At 45.9% G+C, this 22,479-nt stretch overlaps 2 protein-coding genes across 4 annotated transcripts in view; one reads left to right on the top strand and one right to left on the bottom strand.

Annotated features, from left to right (window-relative positions):
- Positions 1-3,305: 3,305 nt before the first annotated feature.
- On the bottom strand, positions 3,306-6,422 carry LOC119455418 (hepatic leukemia factor). Its single transcript, XM_037716825.2, has 5 exons — positions 6,391-6,422; positions 6,176-6,266; positions 5,796-5,972; positions 4,893-5,206; positions 3,306-4,580 (listed from the first exon to the last, which is right to left on the bottom strand). The coding sequence occupies exons 3-5, from the start codon at positions 5,953-5,955 to the stop codon at positions 4,053-4,055; spliced, it is 1,002 nt and encodes a 333-aa protein (XP_037572753.1). The 5' UTR covers positions 5,956-5,972; positions 6,176-6,266; positions 6,391-6,422; the 3' UTR covers positions 3,306-4,052.
- An 866-nt stretch (positions 6,423-7,288) lies between these two features.
- The window catches only part of LOC119455414 (activin receptor type-2B), a 123,831-nt gene continuing 108,640 nt past the window's right edge, over positions 7,289-22,479 (top strand). For all 3 annotated transcript variants that reach the window (XM_037716820.2, XM_049668757.1, XM_037716819.2), the window contains exons 1-4: positions 7,289-7,967; positions 15,169-15,375; positions 19,152-19,307; positions 21,624-21,940. In XM_037716820.2, the coding sequence (XP_037572748.1) occupies positions 7,862-7,967; positions 15,169-15,375; positions 19,152-19,307; positions 21,624-21,940 (786 nt within the window). In that variant the 5' untranslated portion in view covers positions 7,289-7,861. The remainder of the gene's footprint in view (positions 7,968-15,168; positions 15,376-19,151; positions 19,308-21,623; positions 21,941-22,479) is intronic.

Below are 22,479 nucleotides of genomic sequence, written 5' to 3'. Positions count from 1 at the left end.
TTTGAGTTAAGGACTGAGCATGCTCACTGAATTTCAAATGTTTATCTAATGTTACACCAAGAAATTTTGTGGAAGCAGATGTATGAATGAAGTATCCATCAAGTGTTACCGCTAATGAAGAGATGTTCGGCAATAACTGTGGGGAATGAAACCCCATAAAATTAGTCTTCGATGGATTGATACGTAATGCGTTCGATTCACACCATGAGTGAACGTTGTCTAAGTCGATGTTTAGTGAATGTTGTTTAGTGAATGTTGAATGTTGAATGGCTGCAACCATGGCACTGCGTGCAACAACCCCAATGTGCAGTACACACAGTCTGCATATACTTTAAACCGGCGTGGAAGACAACGCCCGCCCGGATGGAAGACTCCCGCCTGCATGTCAAGGGGGGCGGAATGCAAAAATGAGAAACCGCAGTGGTCAGATGTAATCCGGACTTCCTGCGGTGCCCTTCATAGCCTCTTGTTGCCCTGTGACGTAAACATCATCATTCAATTGTTTCCATCCCTAACTGTACTGTAGCTACAAACGTCGTGTTCCGAATACCTTTTTTTATTTTTTAAAGCTATTATCATTCTTTGGCAACTGCACCCAATTAGCAGTATATCTCTGTGTATACATACTGTATATATATGCGTCTGTCCGCCCCTAACATATTCCACATCAACTTGGGTCACTCTGTAGTCCACGGTCTAATGAGTAGAGCATCGGGCTGTATTTTTCAGGCAACCGGTTTCAAAAGCAACCGTTGGACCAACTTGGGTCCCTGGGCACGTGTCGTTGTGTATATATGTGCCGCCTTTTATCCTAATCATTGAATAAAACTTACCAACAATTACGCACTTACCATAATATATAGATTGCGAATGGCATTAAAGTCGCCTGTCGTTCCCTAAAGAATGAATACCCCGCTTTTTTCTTTTTTTTTTTCGTTTACTATCCTATAAACTTGCGCTCCCTTGGGTGATCTCACCCAAAATCCCGCAGGCTCACTTATGAAAACCGTGCACAATCAGCCAAGCATCAGCCGAATCCCACAGAAGGATTTCTCTGTATAGTGGGCGTATACGGACAACAATCAACGAAGAACCGTTCTTCTGCGGTTAACGGCCTCGGCGTACGCTCTTCTCTCTAACGTTGCACTAATTCGGCTCCACGCAGAGTCAGACAACAGCACTGCAGACGTGAATGCGCGGCGGGTGCAGATAACATGCCCAGCAGCGCAAGTCGCGGCCACCTTGTGCAAGGAACAAGGTGCGGTGAAAGAGGTGTGTGCGCGTAACGTTATACGAAGCGAAGAAACCGCCTTCGATATGCGACATTTGCGGCTGACGTTCGCACTATAATGCAAGCACCGGGGCACATATGTGCTACGTTTGCTTGCGTGGCGATGCGCAGCCTTGAACCAGTTTCCTGTTGTTCCGTGCCTGACGAAAAAAAGAAAGAGTAAGAGCACGGCACGTGCGAGTGCAGCTTTTTTGAGGGCGTTGCAGAGCACCGCCCCTCGCGCATATGCGCCCTCCCTTGGCCCTCCGCAGTCTTTCGTCGGGACACGCTTTTAGTGCCCCCGTAGGAGCCCAGAGGTCGCGGCAGGTAGCCGTCTAGTGGGCAGCACGTGGTTTCGCGTCCTCCGGAGATCCGAACACAGTGGGAATGATATAGAACGTAATTTTAAGCGAAGCTTCCAAAGGTCTTTACCGCCCCCCCCCCCCCCTACCCCCCATCCCACACACACTTTACTTGGACGGCTGTCTGGCCGTCCAGTAGACAGGGTATAAAAAATTACAGTGTATTGACTTGGTGGGCCTATCCTGCAACCATGGCACGATGTGCGCCCTCGCAAGGGTTTTAACGTGGATTGTAAGGTGGGCTGACATCCTGGAGGCATGTTTAACGTCATAGCGCCCACACGCCTCGTAGCATTATCGGATAAGTGTCTCCACATCAGGCCACCTCAACAAGTCTGGCGCGCGCAGCTATCATGGGACTTCGACAATCGTCGCCCGATTATTTCTGCCCATTTTGCGAGTCAGTTCTTATATTAGCAACTCGTACATCGCGTTACGGACCCGGTAAAAAAGAAGAGTTTGCCCTAACGCCATGGTTAGACGCGTAAAGAAGCATATTCTCTTATTCTGTGTCAGCAGCTCTAAGTGTACGCGGACAGTGACTCCCTTTGGCTATTCTCTGGTAAGAACCGCTTCGATTTATCGCAATGCGCAACAATTCACGTGACATCGCGTGACGAGTTATGCCGATACTGCAGGCTGGATTATGACGTCATCCGGCAGCGCTTAAAAAAACACCTCGTGCCTAGCAGTTACGATAAAATTGTCGCACACATACGTCGACTGTCTTGAAAGATGGTGGCCATAATACGATCGCACAATTGGCATATCATGCAAATTTGGAAGCCTGCCTCTTTGTTTCGTAATCGCTTTTAATTAATTGGGAATGATATAATTAACTGACGCCCAACAGAGCATACGGCGTTTCGGAACGGCTGCACTACAGCGCCGCGGTTATGTGCCACGCGGCAAGCGCCGCCGCCCCCTTTTTTTTCTGTCGACGCCGGACGTGGCGTCATTTCGCGCACGCGAGTTGTGAAAAGCGACGACGAGGGACGCGGGATCGGTTGTTACGCAGCAACGCACGGTCGCCCCCCGTTTTGCAAGCGATTCATGCTCCCATTTGTCTGGCACTCGAACCGTGGTTTACAGACTTGGGCTGACGGGACGTCTCATATAGCCGGTGCTTCGCCAAGCGTGCTGTTAAACTCACCAAAAAGTATAATTCCTAAGCGAAAGGAGCGGGTGTCTTCATACGCCATTTTATGCTAAGTATCTCTGGTACACGCAAATTACAACAGACTGGTGGTTGCGTGTCCGGTGTGCCCTCACCTCCCTTTCCCAGCTATGCCACTATCCTTGGCTCATGTATATTCGCCAGGTAAATTCCTGAAGCATTGAGAAGCGAAGAGGAATGTCACTGGATGTTTCCAACGCACACAATTGGGCCACTTTCTATTACACGTGTGCCGGTTACAAGTGCGTTACGAACACTATAACTTGTTCTTGGGCTAGTTGGTTGATATTTGGCAAAACCATTGAAATGGAAATAAAACAGACACAAACACACGACCAGACATCATGCAGCACCCATGGTGTCCAGTCTTGTGTTCTTTGTGTGTTTTATTTACACTACAAGGACTGTTAAGGATGGTCGGTAACTGCACCTAATTGCATGCGGACCAGTCCACTTCAAAAGTCCCTGGACCAAAGGTATGGCAACGTTTCCATAGCTTATTTTTATTGTACAGTTATGTACAAATAGAATGTGCCTCAGAACACATCTGTAAAATTGCACTCCAGTGGTGAAATCAAGGCACTTGAAGTCACATACAGCTGCCCAGCAGTCCGTACTACACACAGACACACGCACACAGATTCAAACTTTGGCAATGATATATGTACAAACTGTTTTCACATGTAATAGACGAAGAATGCAGAGAGCTGCACTTCAAGAGTCTTTAAATACTGAGGGGGGTAGTAAGTAAGGATCTGGAAAGCAGTACGCACAATTGGCAGCTTTTGTCCTGGACAATGCCAACAGGTGGTTCATTGCATTCAACGTTTTGAGCCAACACTCGCATGGCAGTTCAGTAACATAAAAGACGTGTGAAGAGAGTCAGATTTTTGGCACTACAGGATGTATTTTAGCTGTCAGTCTCAAATTTGCATGTCAAGACATGATGCTGGTACTAAAATTGATTAACACATGATGCCTTACTCTTCTAACACGCCCCATTGGCCTTAGCTGAAGTATAGTCCTATCGCCAATACTTCACCCAATTCTCAGATATTTTAAAAGAAATTAGTGATGAAAATGACGGACGGGATGACACGAGCTTAAGAACACGGCAGCCGACAAAAAAAAAAAAGAAAAAAAATCTGCTGCTGATGAGAGGACGCAAAGAACACAACAAACTCGTCCAGACCACGTGGACAAGCACGATATGGGGAAAGATGAACAAGCGAGTGTCCAGCACTCATTTCTTGACTATGGAGTTGATAAGGTGCTTCTTGAGCCTGTCTGTCAGCTCCTCCAGATTCTTGACCTTGATCCTCAAGATTTCATTCTCCTGCTCGAGCTCAGCTGCCCGCTTCTCCATCTCCACCTCCTTCTCCTTGCGAGTCATCCGCGAGCGCCGAGAAGCCATGTTGTTCTTGACCCGCATTTCTGAATACCGGGGTTGTGGCAGCTCCTCAAGCTTCTGCAGCTTGGGGGAGCAGCGCCCGCTCGCGTGAGAAGGGCCCGCCTCAGCGATAGGGCTGATGGGTCGCTTTACGGACACAGTAGTGGTGGTAGCAGTTGACGCAGGCGGTGGCCCAGGAGGCGGCGGCTGCAGCTGCCAGGTTGTCTGGCTAGCTGGACTGGGACTGCTGTTACAGCTGCTGGAAGAAGGTGCAGAGAGGGCGCCACTGCTGCTGCTGCTTGGAACACGGTGACTCGAGTGCGATGGTAGGGTGTAGCATGACTGGCTTGATACAGGCGGCAGAACAGTTGTTGACTTTCCCTGCACGGGCAAAAAGAAAGGTTGTTTGTGAGAAGCGTCCGTGAGAATGTTACAAACAAGTGTGTAGATTGCGCCCATCGCAGAATCTGCCTGAAGAGGATTCATGCACTTTGACTCCACCTCTACTCGCCGACAGCAGACGACTGCCCAGCAGAGCAGTCAAATACGGTAGCCCCATTTCCCAGCTCACATGTTTCGTGCATTAAAGTGCGTCTCTTGCATTAAACTGGAAAATGCGACCCGAGCACTCAAGCTTGTACGATAAGATTAAAGGTGAACATGTTCTCGAGGCTAGCAGTGACTGACACCCACCTCCTGTATCAGTTCAGACAGGTCCTGGAAGGTCTCGTTCTGTTCCCACATATCCATTGTGGCCGGGGAATACGCTTGACCTGGCAGGGCCGTCTCAGCGGTAGGCTTGTCAAGTGGTGTGAGCACTTTCTCCTGCGGCAGACCGTTGTACATCCGGGTTGGGGAAGGCAGGTCTGTCGGCAAGGATTCCAAGTGAGGAAGATCGAAAAGAAACACGTCATCCATTGGCACATAGGATGGCAGAGCAGACTCCTTGAGGTTGCTGCTGCCCACATGTGGCTTTGTTAGGTCATCGAAGAAAAATGAGGAATCACCTGCATCAAAGAACAAAAGTAGCACACTCATGAGTCACACAGCTCTTGTGCTGGCTGTATCACAAGTTAATCAACTTGAGGCTAGCCAGCTTGTTTTTACAAGTATTGCGGTTCACTTTGTATCGGTGCTAGTAACAGGACAAAGGCACATATCCTGTGTCATGATCATGTTGCGGTGTCCTGCTCAACCAATTAAACAAAACAAAGGGTGTGGCTTTTGCAGGGCAGCTTACAGCAAGGAATTATTCAGACAAGGGCTTTGACTTACTACTTCGTATAAAAAACTTGCAGTTCCTACAGTTCTGGAGCTGATAAAAGCAGTCCATAAAAATGCGTGATAAATCAGGAGCATTAATTTTTGCTACACTGCACACGGCTGCCAAAAAATTACAGATGTACACATTGGCCAAAGCAGACAATATCGCAATATGTTACGAATTCCTCAAATGTTGGTAACAGTAGGAAGTTAAATTATATCAGGGCAGCTGAAACAGCTGTTTCAAATGTTTTAGTTCACCCTAGATAGCTCTCGACTTCTGTTGATGTCTGCGTACATTGGCATATGTTAGCCAAGTAGAGTCGTGCTCACCTGTGTCAAGATGATTGCTGCTTGCGCTGGCATGCCTTGGTGATGAGTGGCTGAAGGTTTCGCCCGAAACGTCGTAGTCTGCCTGGGTCGTATCCCTGTAGACTACACTGATGCAATGGTGGTTCTTCGCCATCCCAGTCACGGACCACGCACTGAGCATTGTAGGGTTTGGTTCGCCTGCGAAAAAATCGACCAAGTGAACGTTGTAAAGAGGTCGCATAAGTTTCAGGCTGAGAACATATACAAATTCGGGAATAAAAGAAAACAAGGAAGACTAATTCAGCATATGTGTTGGGCATATAAGTTGGGGTGCGCGTTCTACACGTTGGAAGCGATGAAGGAGGTGAAGCACGCATTCAGTATGCATTTCTTCCACTTACCAGTTAGAGTGAACTGTAACCCTTCCGAATCCGTTGCGAGCCGGGAGGTTTGTGCCGAAGGGGTTGGGCGCCGAGCGCGAGAAATCGTCACCTGCGAAAATAAAATAAAAAACCGCAAGCGCCAACTGTCAATTGACTCCAAATTGCGCAACAGTAAACAAAAACAACTCGCAATCACAGCACCTATATTACACCACGATCAAAGCCCGGCTTACTTTGGCGCACTTGTTGCGGCACGGCAGACCGCTGACTGACGCGCGAACAGCACCAACGAGCGGCAAAATGACGCGCTTGGCGCACGTTGTTCGCTTTTATGCGCGCCTGCGTATTCTTAGACCTGACATCATGTTGCTCAGCCAATGGCGAGCGTTGAAGGAATGATGTCAGAACGCACCAATAGGAGGCCGCCAGTTTCTTTCTTTACGAGTTTCTTTTTGACCCGCGATTCTGGGAATCACCGACCCGCGTAGAGTCGATAAAGCGCTGTCACTCCCCCTTTCTAATTTTAAACTGAAAATAAGTGATAACTAGCAAACAAAATCCTCTTTCGGTGTTGTATAAACGCAATTAAAGATTTAACGATGTTTTTTTTGAGAGGACTTTAGTGTCATATGCGACGACCTTTGGGTGCAAGCAGCAACGGGAACAGCGTAAACTAGTGGAGGCGCTGGCAAGTGGAGAGAAAGAGATGAGAGAGTAGAGTGAGAGAGATTCGAAGCCTGTTAAAAAATAAAACAAAGGCGGTGGGTCGTAATCGAGCAGGACGGCAGACTTGCAAAGCGCTCTATCTATCAGAAATTTGATAGCTTATTGTATAACTGCATCAACAACCGAGCTACTGAAGCAAACGAACTCGACTGGGCGAACGTGATTGTCTTTATCTAAAGAACTAGGCACACGCGAGAGTGTGGCGGCATTTACTCGGCTTTCTTCAACACCTTCAGCATTTTATGATCCAGAATCGTAATCGGCACTTGTAATGGCATTTGTAGCAAACAGCAATGACAGATTTACGCCGGAGAAAATCGTTCAAGTTAGAGGTTGGGGCGGGGAGGGGGGGGGGGGGGGCTGGCCTGCCGGTCTGTCTGTTACCCCCCACGGAGCGTGCTGCTAAAATAAACATCGCACACCGGAAACGTCAAGTTGTTGCAGTTTTTGTTATTTTCCGCGTATCAGAAAAAAAATATATATATCGCTCGCTGAGGGACAAGCGCACGCGACATCTCACTGCGTTTAGTGTACTCCTTAACCATTCCGTACGGACGTACGGAGCAAAACACGATGTGTCGTTCAGATAAAAAAACTAAAAAAGAAGGCCGTTCATCCGGGTACTTGTTCCGGAGGCGCAAAAAGGTCCGCCATATTGGGACTGTGTATTTTGTTACTGCGTGCGACAGTGTTAGCCCAAGTGAACTAAAGGAAGTGTCTCGATGTTCGAAGTGATATGTCATGAAGTTGACAAGGTTTGTGTCTCGCCGAGGAGTGTCTGCAGATTGTGAATCGACGTAGTCTGTGCGGAGAAATGGGCTTCGGTAGCTATAATGAGACGACGTTTGAAGCCGAAGTGAGGACTCGCTCGTGAGAGCGATATTTTGGCTGTCCGGCTGTTTCCATTCCCGTCTTCGTGTCGACGACCGAGTGCAGACTCTGGTTCTGGATGTGTGCTGGTCAACGTGGCTGAATCGAATGAAGATGGAGCGCAGAAGTCGACGTGTGCCGTGCGAAACACACAGGATTAACCATCACTGGACTGTTTGTTTACTTGTGACGTCCTGCTTCGGTATCGCCGTGGGTAAGGTCGCATTCGCTATTTTCCTAACCCTTTAACTTGTTTCGCACCTTTCGACGCCTGTATGTTGGCCTGTTCGCGGTGTTTTGTTCGATCCGCGCGTCTTTTACGTGGTGCGTAAGCTGTAAAATGTCCACACGACATCGCGGTTAGTGAAGGTCGCCTTATCGCTCCGCTCGCTTGCACGATACGTTGAACAGGCTGGCTGTTTTGTGCGTGCATTTAATCGTGTTCCAGAGGACTGTTACTTCCCCAGGAAGACCCCGTGTCGTCAAATTTTGGATATTGTCTTCCCGTGTGTGCCCTGTCGCCAGCGATCGCGCGGGATTAATCGTCCCATTTCTTCGCGTATATACATATCAAGGCTGGAAGGGTCACGTGTGCTTTTCTTTTCTCCTCCAGGCAGCGAGCGCCCTTTTGAGAAACTGGGCTAGCGGAACGACTGTGAGAGCCCGCTGTGAATGATACACCACGTAACCAGGAAAAGAGCCTGTATTCCCGTTATGTCCACGACGTTGTAACGGCGGTCACATTTGGGAGCAAGCACATCGCGAGCCCGTTTATCCGTAGCACAACCCCGAGTCGAGCGTCCCTACTGTCGCATTCGTGCCGAAAAACAAATCTAATGTCCCAGGCTTCGCCTCTGCTTCCGCCTTCAGACATTGTGGTGTGGAGTTGCCGCATTTGCTCGATCATCCCGTTTCCACGCTGCGCATGACGAGTTTGCTGGGATACTCGTTAATTGGTTTGCTGGGTTTGTTGACGGCTCGGTGGGTCCCGCGCTCTCGCTTTTTACTGCGGCACGTGCCAGCACAGTAGCCTTGAATTTGCATACGCTCTTTTTATCTTCAACGCAGATATGCGATCGGTGTGTGTTGATGTCTACGTTTTGTGTCCCCTCCGTTAACGTCCCAAGATAGGCGCGACTGCGCAGTGGCGAAATTTGGAAGTTTTGTCCGCAAAGTTCTCCCCTTGAACGCGACGTTAGCGAAAACCGCCAGGAGCATCCTTGCTGTTGTTACGGGTCGGTTATTTTCTACTATTAACGAGAAAAAAAAAATAAATAAAACGATCGCTTCAATTGTTTTTGTCGCATTCTGACTTTTGCTTTCCCGTGGAAGCCGAATCGGCGGAAGCACGTGTGTAATTGATTTTACTCGCTCGTCGAGAGAGACCGTCAACTAACCGGCTTCCGCTTGGGAACATTTCCTGGCGATTTTCTGGCGATTGAAACCAGAAACCATCTGCACGGCATTGTTTCTCATTTTTTGATTTCCTGTGCCGAGCAGAGGTTTTCTTTTTTTTTCTCTCTCTCTCTCTCTTTTCCTTAAAAACATATGCAGTAGCGTTGTCAGAAGCTTGCAGACACTGTTTGGCGTTGTTTTTCTGTGAGCTAGAACATTGGTCAGAACTCCAGATATTAATTGAAACACCCGAAAAGGTACTACACCACAAGGCTGCGAAAATTCCGCGACCTAAGCATGATTTTTCGGACATTTTATGTATTTCTGACGAAATGCGGGTGCGAATTGCCTTTCTCTCTCTCCACATTTGTCGCGCTTATTTTCTGAGCCAATGTTTCGCTTCCTGCACTTAGATGTGCACCAAGACAGACATAAGGATCTCGTGAGCTTTTGAAGGGATAAGAATACCAAACCTTTAGTATGGTAAGGTGTTTTTTTTTTTTTTCGAAATTCTTATTGTTATTGGTTTGGCGGGAAAAAAGGTTTTAGAAAACAACGTCGCACTTCCCTCTTGTATTTCGCGCCGAAATCTCAGCGCCGGTACGTTAGTGTGACGTCATCACTTCAAGGTACAATGACCCATTTTGACGCAACCAAACTTCTCCAAACTGGCTATGTTGACTTTTCTGTTTACCAGGATGCGATGTAGTCATTCTTCTTATTTTTAATTACTTCATTACTGTTATTTATTTTGTATTACTTTTATTTATTTATTTTTTTGCCGCTCAGCAATTTAACGAGACCCGCGTGGGCACAGTCAAAACTCTGGACGTCATGGTGAACTTGGTACGGTTACTCTAGGGTTGCCGTCGCCAGCAGTTTGTCCTTCTTACTAATCCTCCTCCCTTGGCAAGAGTGGCCGGTTTGGTATTGCAGAAACCTTACAGTTTGGCTTAATATTTCTCTTTCGCATGAATTTAACAATCAATGGGGGGGGGGGGGGGGGGGGGGGGCATTCAGTTTGCCAAGCCACACTCTAAGCTGAAGCTTCTGTAGACGGCTCATGATTAATTTAAACCACGTGCATGTTATGCAATAAGTGCACAAGCGCTTGAAACGTGCAACATTGTGCCCAGTGGAAACATGTCATAGCCACTGAGATGCTGTGGCTTGTCTGCTCTGTAAATTCACTTCAGCTACCCCACTCATTATCTTGGGATTCAACAGGACAGTTTTACAGTCCTTCATGCGCCAATAATTTTGCCCATTGAGAATTTACTTTCACCACATTTCTTGAGTGAGTCGTGAAAAGCATTTAGCTGCAGAATGAGGTAAGGATTTTCAATTCTTCAGTGAGTTTTGTCAGGTTCACAGAATATGGACTCCATCTGAGGACTCTCTATACAGAAATGTCAGATATGAGAACAAGAATTATTTAATGTCTAGCATGCTTGGAAAGCACATTATCCAACCACTTAAGAAATGTGCCTGATGTAAAACCGTCGTGAAAAACAGAACTGAACCAACTACATGAACCCACTACTTTACACCAAGAGCAAAGACCCAGCCGTATGCCTTCCAACTCTTTTGCTTTTGATGCACGGTATGGCACCTGAAGGGGCTTGTACGCTGCAGGACGAAAGCCTCTTCCAATTATTTCCAATTATTACCGTCCTGCGTCAGTATGCTCCCTCACATATTTGTAAATTTCCTAACCTGGTCACACCACTGAACTCTCGTCCACATTCAACTACATTTCCATCCTCTTGGCACCCATTCTATTAATCAATTAAACCACTGGTTATCATCTCTTTGCATTGCAAGGCTTCCCAGTCTTCACCTCTCCCCCTTAAACGCAACTAAAATATCGGCTGTCCACATTTGCTCTCTTAATTCATGTTACCGTCTTTCTGCCTCTTAATGGTGCATACTCTATTCAAATAGTCCAATGCAGTTTAAGTGCAAGGTGTCAAGCTTATTATTATTCTTTTAGAGATTGCCAGACTGAATGGAAACTATAGAAAATATATGTTTTGACGACGTTAATCAAGTGTGACAACAATGGCTTGGCACATGTTAACTTTAGCTCATCTGGTTGCTCATCTGATTGCTTTTGCTCATCTGATTGCCACGTCTGACCCAACTGTGTTATCAGTCTTACTTGTTGCAAATCAATTGTAGCGCTAAAGTCTATGTCATTCAGGCTTCAGTAATCTGATAAACTGACATATGTCAACATAAAGGACTCAGAAAAGCAGTAAAAAATTATCCTGGGGTCTTTTCTTTGCGTCCGTGAGTTTACATTGTTGCTTGTAGTTGGATATTGTGTATATATTGCATGTACAGTCGTGGAACTGGTACTACTCGTGCAACTAGTTTTTTGTCATTACAATGCACAATGTGTGCGTTACCAATGCCTGCACTCGCTTAACTCTTTGCTGCTTGAAATAAAAGACGCCAGAGCATTATGCACTGAAATGCAGCTGGAACATGTTGACACAGCTAGAACAAATTATTTAGCTTCATGTCTCAAGATGTAACATTTATTTTTGTTCACCATCATCACCCTGACACCTCTAAGGTGTTTTGTGCCCTACTTCATTAGGTGTTCCTCGATTGTTGCTAGTGTCTTGTCACTGCAATTCGTACATGCTGTGTACATAACATTGCCTGCCACTTCGAATGTCTTTAAGCGCATGACTACAACTAGGTTAGTCAAGAAACATTGGTATTCAAGTTCAAATGAAAACGCAAGCAACATTATGGAGTGGCATCATCGATTACATGCAGGAAGTGTCAAGCTGCAATGTTTTCTTTGTTGCTTTACTCATTTCATTGCACATTTGTATGGCAGTGGCTGTCTGAAAGTGACAAATGCTCTTTGTGTGCCAACTGTATCACAATGATGGAAACTGGTTGGCTTCATGTAATTTCTGCCTGTCTGGTCTTGGAGGTTTATGCATTGAGGACAAATCTTGCTATGGTTAGCCTAGATAGTGAATATGCTTGTACTGGTAGCTCTGTTTTGTTACAGCAATACTCTTTGGCTACAGTGGTTTAATGGCTCGGTTCAAACGTACTTAAGTCAGCATCTGCCTTATGTGGTCGCATATTGTTCAGGGGCTGTATATTGTAATTATCCTTCACCCCCACCCCCCACCCCTCCATTGGCTTGGATGCTGCGCCTATTTTCACTTTCGACAAGTCTGTGCGATAGGTGATAAAAAAAAAAAGATGAAATGAATAGTTCACAAATATGGCCCTGAAAAAAGGGAGAATGAAATGGGGGGGGGGGGGATCATTACAAAATAAGGCCCCAGTTCTTAATTTGGGAAAGCTCTGATATACGAGGCACCAATAGAGTTGCCAACCGTCCCGACTTGCCCCAGTTGGGACGAGCTAATGCCTCAACTTACACTTTTTTTATACTGAATAACAATGAACAAGCCATGCAGCTTTATTTCTTTATAAAGCCTGACAGCTTGTATGCACATTCTTCTCTTTAAGTCTTCTGTTGCATTGTTAGAAACATAAAGGCAGTTTCATCTTCGTTGTGGTTCCAGTTCTGTCGTAGGCTCTGACTGTTCGCAGAACCTCTATCTGTATTATTAGCATGTTAGCCAGGCAACTACTGCACCTTTCTTGTTTTACGTTGCGGCTTGGCACCTGAATTTGAATAGAATGCTTCTGAGTCATAAGTGATAAAATAATTTGATGCTAGGTATTTTCATGTATCACACCTGTTGCTGATAATGCAAGCTTACCATTAATATTTAAAGCCTGCTTCCATCAAGTCTTTGTTGGTTGCCCAACACAACCAAAAGTGCGTAGATATTCCTGTTGCAGGACACATAGTTGCTTCACAAAGGAAACACTCATGCAGTTATATAAGAACACTTTAGTCTCTTGTCTGTCTGCATCTTGAGTTATGCACAATCTTGCTTCCTCAGTGGAGCACCCATGTTTACATTAGTAACACCATAGGTTGTATTATGTAGTTCATTCCTATTTGACATGTACTACCCAAGCAATCATCATTGTCATTGTCGATGTACTCAAGTAAACTAGAATGAAGTCCTCTCACAGGTTTTCAATTATTTCTCTTTAGCATCAGCTATCATCCATCCATCTATCCATCCATATTCACTCTCTAATCCATACTTCCATTTTTCTATCTCTCAAATGTTACGCTCAGCATTCATTTCTTGTCATTGTTACAATCGTGCCAATTGGGATCACATCTCTCTCGCGTAATTTACAAGTTTTCTAACCTTGATTCAGCGATCACTATTAAGCAGTTTCTTGAGGCCTTTATTTCTGACCGCTTAGAGGCAAACTGCAGTGAAGTTTTCGAACTGCATGAAAAGCGTAGTTTCAAATAGGGTAGATGTAAAGCAGCCTCAATGCAAAATTTTACATTTTAACTATTCGCAGATGCGTCATGAAAAGCAAGTAAGAATGGATGTTCTTGATACCAAAACTAAAAAGAAAAATGCCACCATTACCACTTGCCTGAAATGACGCACAACCTATTACATTGACAACCACTGTGGCTCCTTGGCATCGCCTCTGAGATTAGGCGGCTCCCGCTGCACGCTGCATATCTTGAAGGGCTTGGTCTGGAATTTGCATGACATCCACTAGCCACCAGATGCATGCATTGTCTGTTTAGGTGCTATTTAAAGGCTGTTGATAAGAAAATTCGAAAATCGCCAGCCCCGCAGCTTCGCGAATAATGTACACTACTCATTTTAACCGATTTAGCCAAAGTAAAATTCCATTACAGTTAACTTCAAAAACATCAAAAAATTTTCCTTATTTGGTTTAGGACTTGAAGGGCAATTATTTTTTCCAAATATTTGTTTGATTTCGTTCGAAGCTTTCACTATTTACATGCCCCTATTTAACATATTTCTAAAACGCTCGCATGCATCGTCATAACTTTCCTTTGGCCCAATCCTGAACGTGCAATAATGTTGAGGCAAAAAAAAAAAAAAATCAATCTCGACTTGCAAAGACAAAATTCCACTTTGAATTGAAAAGCACAATTAAGGCCACAATGCCGTATTGATTCTATTCCAATTCTTTTCCTTTTTGCACTTTGTCAGTGGTCCAAGCTGTGCTCCTGTATTAATTACAAGGATCGGCTCGTTGTAAGTGGTGGAGGATAAGAATGGAATGGAATAGAGCAAAAGAAATCGTGGCATTGCGCTGCTCAGCATAGGGTTGCGAGTTAGATTCCTCACTTTAGTGGCTGCGTTTCGATGGCGGCAAAATGTAAACGCTTGTGTACTTGGATTTAGGTGCGCGTTAAATAACCCCAGGTGGTCGAAATTCCTCCGGCGTCCCCCACTGTGGCATCGTCCCTCGTAACCCCTCTGTTACCTTGGGACATTAAACACCATAATTTGATTCGGATGGCACGTGATTGCCCACTGTGGCCTTCGCACTGATTTTGTACTGACATGTTCGTTGTCCTAGCCACTGTGTGAGATGTATCCCCTTCATTCGGAGTGTACACATTTGCGTGCTCGACTTGTTTTTTTCCACTTCTGCTCAATGGTGGAAAGGAAAAACCCGTGGATGTTGAGGTTAGGGTACATTGAACACTCCAATTACGTAACGTGGCTCCAGTTCACTTTAGAGTACACTGTTATCGCTCTCTGGTGAACACTTTGCTGAAGGCTCTATCGCGTTTGACAGGATGTATGTGCCACGTTCCGTGAGCAGTGGTGGAGGAGTAAATTTCCTTCTCGTAAGGCTAGCAGCCAAAAATTAACTTGTGCGCGCACTTTGAGTTGGTGATTTAGTTCTTTTTTTTACGAAGCAATGTAACGTGACGATTCGATGCACAAATAATATTCAATTACTCTATAACTGTAAAAACTCAATAGAAAATGCACAGAGCTTGTTCTAACCACCTTCACCTGCTTTGAGTGCAGTGTCCAGTGCTTTGAAATAGAGTTATTTAAATTTGGGGGCGACACCAACTGAAGGAGATGCGTGCTTTTTTGGTGCAGCCGTAAGCCCCGGCCGGCCGCCACCCAGCCTGATGCGGTGCGAGTACTACAACGAGACGCTGTGCCAGGGCTCGCCAGGTGCTGATGGCCTGCCCCTTCCGGGCTGCAATGGCTCTGAGGAGTGCCGGCCCGGGGAGAACGAGAAGGGCAACCTCTGCTACGTCCTCTGGCAGAACAACAGCGGCGTGCTGAGCGTCAAGCTTAAAGGTACGTAGCGCGGCTGTCTTGTGTGCTTGTAGAGGAAGAGGATGGTGCTAGCTACAGACGAATGTAGCCTTGATGGGGCATGCCCGCAATTGCTTCGCCCAAGCGGCTCGTTTTAACATGCGGGGATAAACATGCATGAAGATAAAACAGTTCATTGCAGCATGCAGAGGTAGAACGCTACCGCTCGACCAAGCTCACCGCGTGGACAGCTTGTTCTGGCTGTGAAGTTGTGGTGTTGGTTTTTGGTCTTCATGTGTCCTTGTTCCTGCTTGCATCATGCCTTTGGACGGTCTCACGTATGTGAAAAGAGCAGCGAGTCTGTGGCCTCAAGAAACTTCTGGTTGCATGCCTTATCAGTCTACTACGCCGGAACAAAAAGCATGTTTTGAAGTTGTTTCGATGTATGGAAAGTCTCGTTTTACGTTTTCAGATAAAAGAAAGGCACATAATACCTCAAGAGTAATACTTAAAATTTTTCGTGTAACTAACAGCAAACTTGACTGGTGAAATTGGGATTATGTGTACAAGGGAAAGGTGTAGAAAACCTGCGTGCTTCTGTTTTAACACACTCCTGCTACTTGCCCTTGTCTCCCCCTCCTTTTAAAAAAAAATTTATTACTTTTTTCTTGCTCGCTGAATTTGGTGGGCTATATTCGCGTTTAAAACCAGAAGTCGTTCAGGGCCTAGGTTTGTAAACAGCTAAAGGGTTTATAGACTAATTTGGCGTTCCCTTTAAAAGGGCACTAAAGAAAAAAATTATTTTAGTTGTGTTTATAAATCACCTTTCCACAATACAAGAAAGGCACTCCTACCGCGAAGATGCTTGGTAGGCCAGAAAATTCTCAAAAACAAAAGACGAATGGCAACGCTGCCTTTATGTTCCCACACCAGCTTGCCTTGACGTCATAGCTTTTGATGGCCTCTGCTCAGGCCTTGTTAATTTTTTATTGGGAAAGATTGACTGCATTGTATTGAAAAATAGCTAGAACTGATATTAGCAAATTTTGAAAAACATTTGCTGAGCTGCTACGATCTAAATATGAAAAAGTACTTTGAAATCCGTGACATCACATTAATGTAACAGTGGTGTGGTTCCGGCGTGAAATTCAAGAATTCAAACTTCAACTTTAATTTTTTGTTCTGATAACAAACTATATATATATATATATATACCGTGAGATTAATGAAAATAGAGTTTTCAAAGAATAGCTTGATCAGTGTAAACTTATTTAGTGTTTCTCTTTAGTGTCTATATAACAGTGGGCAGTACCGTCAGGTTTCAGATCATGCTAGAGGAATATGTTTCATGCAGCTACGTCCGATGCTCTTATCTTGTTGGAGAGCTGTTATAGAATAAATTTTTGAGTTTCAGAGGCTTCTCTTGTGGCACGTGGGAAAGCGTTTAGTCTTCCTGGCAGTAGGGGAGTGACTGGTGGTGTGACTGTCCTAAGGTGTGTTCAGGAAGTGGGCGTTGCAGGATGGTGGGAGCACCCCTGCCTCGTGAGTGAAATGCGCGCCACGCATGCTTCCTTCCCTTAATCAATCTAGGCAGTGGGAGAAGAAGCAGTTCCTTGTCTATTTGCAACGTCACAGGATGCCAAAGGATGCCATAGTGGCGCATATATTTTTGCATGGTTAGTGTGTTTTGTGAGAGGCACAGTTGGGCATCCGCTATCTAAATGTAGTGCGAAGAAGCCGTAAAAGAAACCCATATGAGTTTCACAGCAGTAAAGCTTCGCAGTTAAAGAAAAGTTTATCCAGCTTGAGTTAACCTGTCTAGCAGATGGTAGAATGCGAGCAAATACAGTCGAATGCCTTCATAACAGAGCACTTTGGACTGCCAAAATCCTTCGTTATACCGGCTATTTCATTTTAAAAATTGTGCGTCGTACTGCTTGTATTAGAGCAGGCTAAGCACATTCACAAAAAAAAAAAAAAAACTTTTATTTAACATGAATTTCAGAGGTACATAGTAAAAGAAACTGGGAATTCTCGTCTGCACCCTTCATCTGATGGAATGTGCAACTACAGCTGGGACCGTATGAAATCCAGGTTCACAGCATGCACCGCAGTGAAACCTGGGAATGATGAAGAGTGCAGCTGCAAAAAATTGAATGTCTCTGTTGCTTCTCTTGTCCTCAAAATTATTTCTTAATCTGCAGGCTCACATCACTGCCCCCTTCATTGACCTTTGCCTTTCCGTCAGTTCTGAGTAAATCTTCACATTGATGGAAGGGGGGTGTATCAGTTACTGTGAAGATTGGACCCTACCGTGCGGTCTTTGTTCCAAAAGTGCGCTGTTTTCCGTCACGCACAAGGCACTGGCAGTAGTAGAGGGAAGAAGGGAGGGAGGGGGGGGGGGGGGTCTACTTCAGCGACGGCGGCATATGGCACAGCTCTGCAGACTCTTTGCCTCTGACCACGCCTCTACAGGTATTACCCGGAGGCGTAATGTAAGCCGCGATAGGGTGCCGTTTATCCGCCAGGATTATCTCCCAGACCTTGGAGTATGCATTGATCTTGAAAGCGATCTGCGATGGAGACAAAGTGCGCCAAGAGCTGATAGCTTCGTGTGTGCTGTGTTCAAGCCGCTTAGTTCACATTGAAGCGAGAGGCAGCACAAAGGTTAATTTGCGCGCTGCTGTTGCCACGCTCTCTTACTCCAGTGTTTTGACAGCGAGTGCGCGGTCGTCAAGTGAGATGTGTTCATGTTTGCTTGTGTGCGCATGACACCATGCTTGTTAACTTCGTTAATAAGCGAATGCTTACAAAATTGCTGTCCTTACTTCAGATTTGGTTTCACCATATGTCACCCCACTGTGTTCTTGAAGCAAATGTTTTACCAAAAGGAATTTCTGATATTGTCTTTCTCATCGTAAGAAACAAAACAACTGTGAATTAAAGAGGTGCGATTTTTTAGTCATTCAAGAACAAAAAGATTTATCCGAGAGAAGGTATCCCAGACATTTACCCCAATCCCACGTGCCATATCTGCAAGACATAGCCAGCCACACTTACACACATGCTTTGGGACTGTACACAACAATACCCCGACACTAACCCCACGACCCTCTCGTCGAGATGGCACGCTGCCCTGCGTAGCTCCAACCTCGACGACCAACTCTGGGCGACCCAGCAAGCCTGCGAGGCGGCGAAGAGGCAACACCTCGACGTCCCCACGTGGGAGGCCTAGGCCCCCAGCCATCACCTCTTGTTGGTTTTAATAAAGTTTATTCAGTCAGTCAGAGAAGGTAGCATAGAGCTACATATGAACCCACACCAGTTCCTTGGTAAGCAAATGTCACAACTGAAGAAGAATCCATTCTCTGAGGATCGCAGCAGCTAACAAGGAGGCTGGTGGATAGTAGGACAAAAACGAACAGTTCAAAGCTCTCATTCAGTTAATGTGCTCTCGTGCCTGGAAGGGGCAGGTGCAGAGGGATGGAAAATTCAGTCGAAGATTGCTGGTAATTAGGTGGCATGATGAGATTAGGAAATTTGCAGGAACAGGACGTACCCAACTTCCACAATACAGGGTACTGGAGATTGCTGCAAGATGCCTTTTTCTTGCAATGAACATAGAATAGGCTGGTAATAATGATGGTCGTGTGGCAGAGTGTGCCACTTCTGCTGTGACTTCCCACTACATTTTAAAGACTGCACAAACTGTGCTGTGTAGTGGAAAAGAAATCGTAACGAGACCATGTGAAATAACATTGCCAATGCTACACATGCGTCATGTTTTACGCTCTGTGTTTTCATGCTTTTGTGTTCAGGTTGCTGGGTGGGAAACAACCACGACTGCAGTCAGAGCCAACATTGTGCCGAGACACGGCGAGAGCCAAGTGTCCAGCTTCTTTTCTGCTGCTGCGAGGGCGACCTGTGCAACACTAACTTGAAGCCCTCTGCCGTGTACACTTCAAACTCGCTTTGTAAGTGGTCTCTGAAAGATTGCGGCATTTTTGGTTCATGGCACTTTTTGAACACAGCATGTCGATGTTTGTGTGTGCAATGCATCAAAGGAGGGCTGGCATGAAACTTTCGACTTATGATTTTTCGTGCGTGTGAAAATGAAGGTCCAAACATACTGGGAACTGGCAGGGTGCACAAAAATAATTTCCGATAATACTTGTTTCTGCGAGCCAGTTTCAGCACCCAGAAGGTGTAGGAGTCATGAGCTCTTGATGCAGGGGTTCGCGCTTCATTCCTGTTGGCACAGCCAGAAGAAATTTAGGTGACTTTTGTAGTGATGGGTGACAGTTTAATAAATAAAAAGGCTCCCCCGCACCCATCATTCTGTGTGCAATAAGAATGTTTCCTAGTTGTGTATTTTAAGTTGTCAAGCATAATGACCTTTAGCATGCTTTGTCATGGCTTTGGACGTCCTTGAAAACTGTTTTTTTTTTTTTTTTTTAATATAAATGTTGCTATGAGCCCTTAGTGAGAAACATTTTGTCAAATAAAGGTCTTGGTGGCTCCCTACACCAGTTCCTTTGTTGTGTTACTGGCATTGATGTGTGCATGCTAGTGGTGCCATTTTTAGTCTCTTATCTCTGCCGCCTAGTTGAGCGTGCCTTCAAATTGAAAATTCACTCAAGGGCCTTTGCTTTTTCCCCAATTCGTCCGAATGGAAGAATGATTATGAATCTGTTTGCTACATCGAGGTAGTTTCCCTAAATAATTGGGCTTGGTCAGAATTTATTATAGTTCTTTGACTTCAGTTGCCTGTAAAACGATCTTGGGTAGAAAACTCGTGAAACTTGTGTTCGTATGAAGAAAGGCACATGTCACTTGGACATGTAGCAGACGACACACGAAAGCTCTGAGTGCCGTAGAATTTCTTTACTGCAAGTCAGGGTGGTGATTTGGGTGACTTGGTTATGCATATTTAACTTGTTCTCGCTCTGTCAGACACGGACACAAGAAGGGGGAGTGCAGGACACACTAAACACTTCATGTGTCCGTGCATGTTTGATTTATTGCAACTCGTTTATGACTGCTGCATTGACGCAAATAGTCAACATGATTTTTCATTAGCATATATTTTAGAGCAATGCCCACCCCCCTATTGCATAATGTCCACCCCTCAAGTTTTTGGGGAGAACCCTGTTATATATTCAAATTATTTTTAGTACTATTTTTAACGAATTTTAGTGTCTTTTTGTTTCCACTGTTGTGTTTCCACTTTCTGTGCCCAATCTTGTGTCCGTGTCTGTCAACGCTAGAACAACTTCTCTTGTAAGAGCCTCTTGAATTAAGTTGGATTGCTCATGCCTGCAGTGGTGGATCAGTGGCTGTGGGGTTTTTGCTGCTGACCGTGAGATTGCGTGTTTGATTCTTGGCCGCTGTAGCCGCATTCTCATTGGGGCAGATTGCAAAAGACGCTTATGAACTTGGATTTAGGCATGCACGGAGGAACCCCAGGTGGTCGAACTTATTCTGGAGTGCTCAACTACCCCCCCCCCCCCCCCCCCCCCAGCCCCTGTAGTTCTGTGGGATGCTAAACCCAATCAATTAATCAATCGCTCAGTGGAGCACTCACATGTTTTGTCTGGAGCATTTGTCCTGTTCTAAAGTGCTGTTTCTTTCTTCACCCAAGTTTGCATTAAACAGCCCAAAATTAGCACTGTGATGTATTTGGAAATATCCTTAGATTGAAACTGTGAGTGAATCTTACAGGATAAGGAGGGGAAAACCAGGAACACGTGCAAAACATGGTCGATGGGTGCTTATAGCGTTAGTTTTGCATGGGGTCCATGTCTCGTCTTGCTCCACGAACATGCAAGTCAGGGCAGGCACATTTTAGGATAGACTAGGATCATACCTTTAGCTGCTTTGTGCTATATTATATAGCCAGTGTTTTAGCTCTATTATGATGTTAGGCAACATAAATTATGGATTAGAGGGCAAGCACCGGTAGTTGATCATTCTAATTGAGATTGAGAGGAACGAGTGGAGTTGGGCAGGCCATGTAATACCACAGTAGATAACGAGTAGATAACTTGCCCAGTTCATAATTTAGGCAACAAGTGGTTCATTGGAGTAACAGAATGGGTGCTTTGGGATGGAAAATGCAGATGATTGCATGGCTGGGTGAGATTAGAAAACTTGGAGGCATAGGACAGAGTCAGGCTGATGCAAGACAAAATGGAAGTAGGGATCACTGGGAGAGGCCTTGGTCCTGCACCGGATGCCTGTGACAGTGGCGATAACAAGCGCATGACAGCCGGTCTTGTGTTGTGATGCAGCGTCAACGAAACAGTCGCCACCTGTGCAACTGGCCCCTCGGGGCAGCTACCGGACCGAGACAGTGGTGGCCTACTGCCTGGTGCCCCTGGTGGCACTGGCGGCAGCACTGGCGGGGCTGTGCTGGCAGCAGCGGCGCAAGCAGCGGCAGGGCCACTTTGCTGAAGTGCCCACGGCAGAGCCCACCCCTCTGCCCTCGCCCGCCCTCGCACCCAAGGCCATCCAGCTGATGGAGGTCAAGGCACAGGGCCGCTTCGGAGCCGTCTGGAAGGCCCGCTGGGGACTGCAATTCGTCGCAGTCAAGATCTTTCCACCCCAGGTAATAATTTGACCGTTGAGCACTGTAGAGCCTGTTACAGTACGACCTAGAACCTCTTCCGCAACTGTTTTCGTTTCGGTGAACACCACCAGGCTCTTCAGTTAGCCTAGAGCGGACTGGGCAATCAGCCTTTTATCGCAGCGAAGGTCCCGGAAGCCTGGACCGCAGTTTTGTAGCGATGCCTTCTGCTCGATTCTTTGCCACTCATATCATCTTTGACGCCAACTTCGGTCTCTGCTCTCTGGGTATGTGCTACCGGTTTTGTTCCTCTCTTCAGTGAACCTCTATCTCACAAACCTAGGTCATTGGGTATGTGCCACTGTTCAAAGACAAAAAAAAAAAAAAAAATCCTTCAAAATTTGTTTGGTGCGGGGGGAAACCAAACGGACCTTTTTTGCGGCATGTATGGGTTTTGATGCCGCATTGAACGGACTGTGTTGGGAGCGGTTCGGTTCGGTGAACATAGCATTCGGTGTCGTATCACTCGGGGCGACACCTGAGGTTTTGTTGGCAAGCTGTGATGATGGTCACCACAGTGC

The sequence above is a fragment of the Dermacentor silvarum genome, chromosome 6 (assembly GCF_013339745.2).
Source record: "Dermacentor silvarum isolate Dsil-2018 chromosome 6, BIME_Dsil_1.4, whole genome shotgun sequence".
Classification (NCBI taxonomy): Eukaryota; Metazoa; Arthropoda; class Arachnida; order Ixodida; family Ixodidae; genus Dermacentor; species Dermacentor silvarum.
This window is presented reverse-complemented; position numbering and strand designations above follow the sequence as displayed.

What these genes read in the sequence shown, in the direction of transcription:
- LOC119455418 (XM_037716825.2), bottom strand. Translation starts at nt 5,955, where the DNA reads ATGCTCAGTGCGTGGTCCGTGACTGGGATGGCGAAGAACCACCATTGC. An exon ending in CAGCAATCATCTTGACACAG is followed by an intron (nt 5,207 to 5,795) that starts GTGAGCACGACT and finishes TCTTTGATGCAG; the next exon opens with GTGATTCCTCATTTTTCTTC. An exon ending in TGTCTGAACTGATACAGGAG is followed by an intron (nt 4,581 to 4,892) that starts GTGGGTGTCAGT and finishes TTGCCCGTGCAG; the next exon opens with GGAAAGTCAACAACTGTTCT.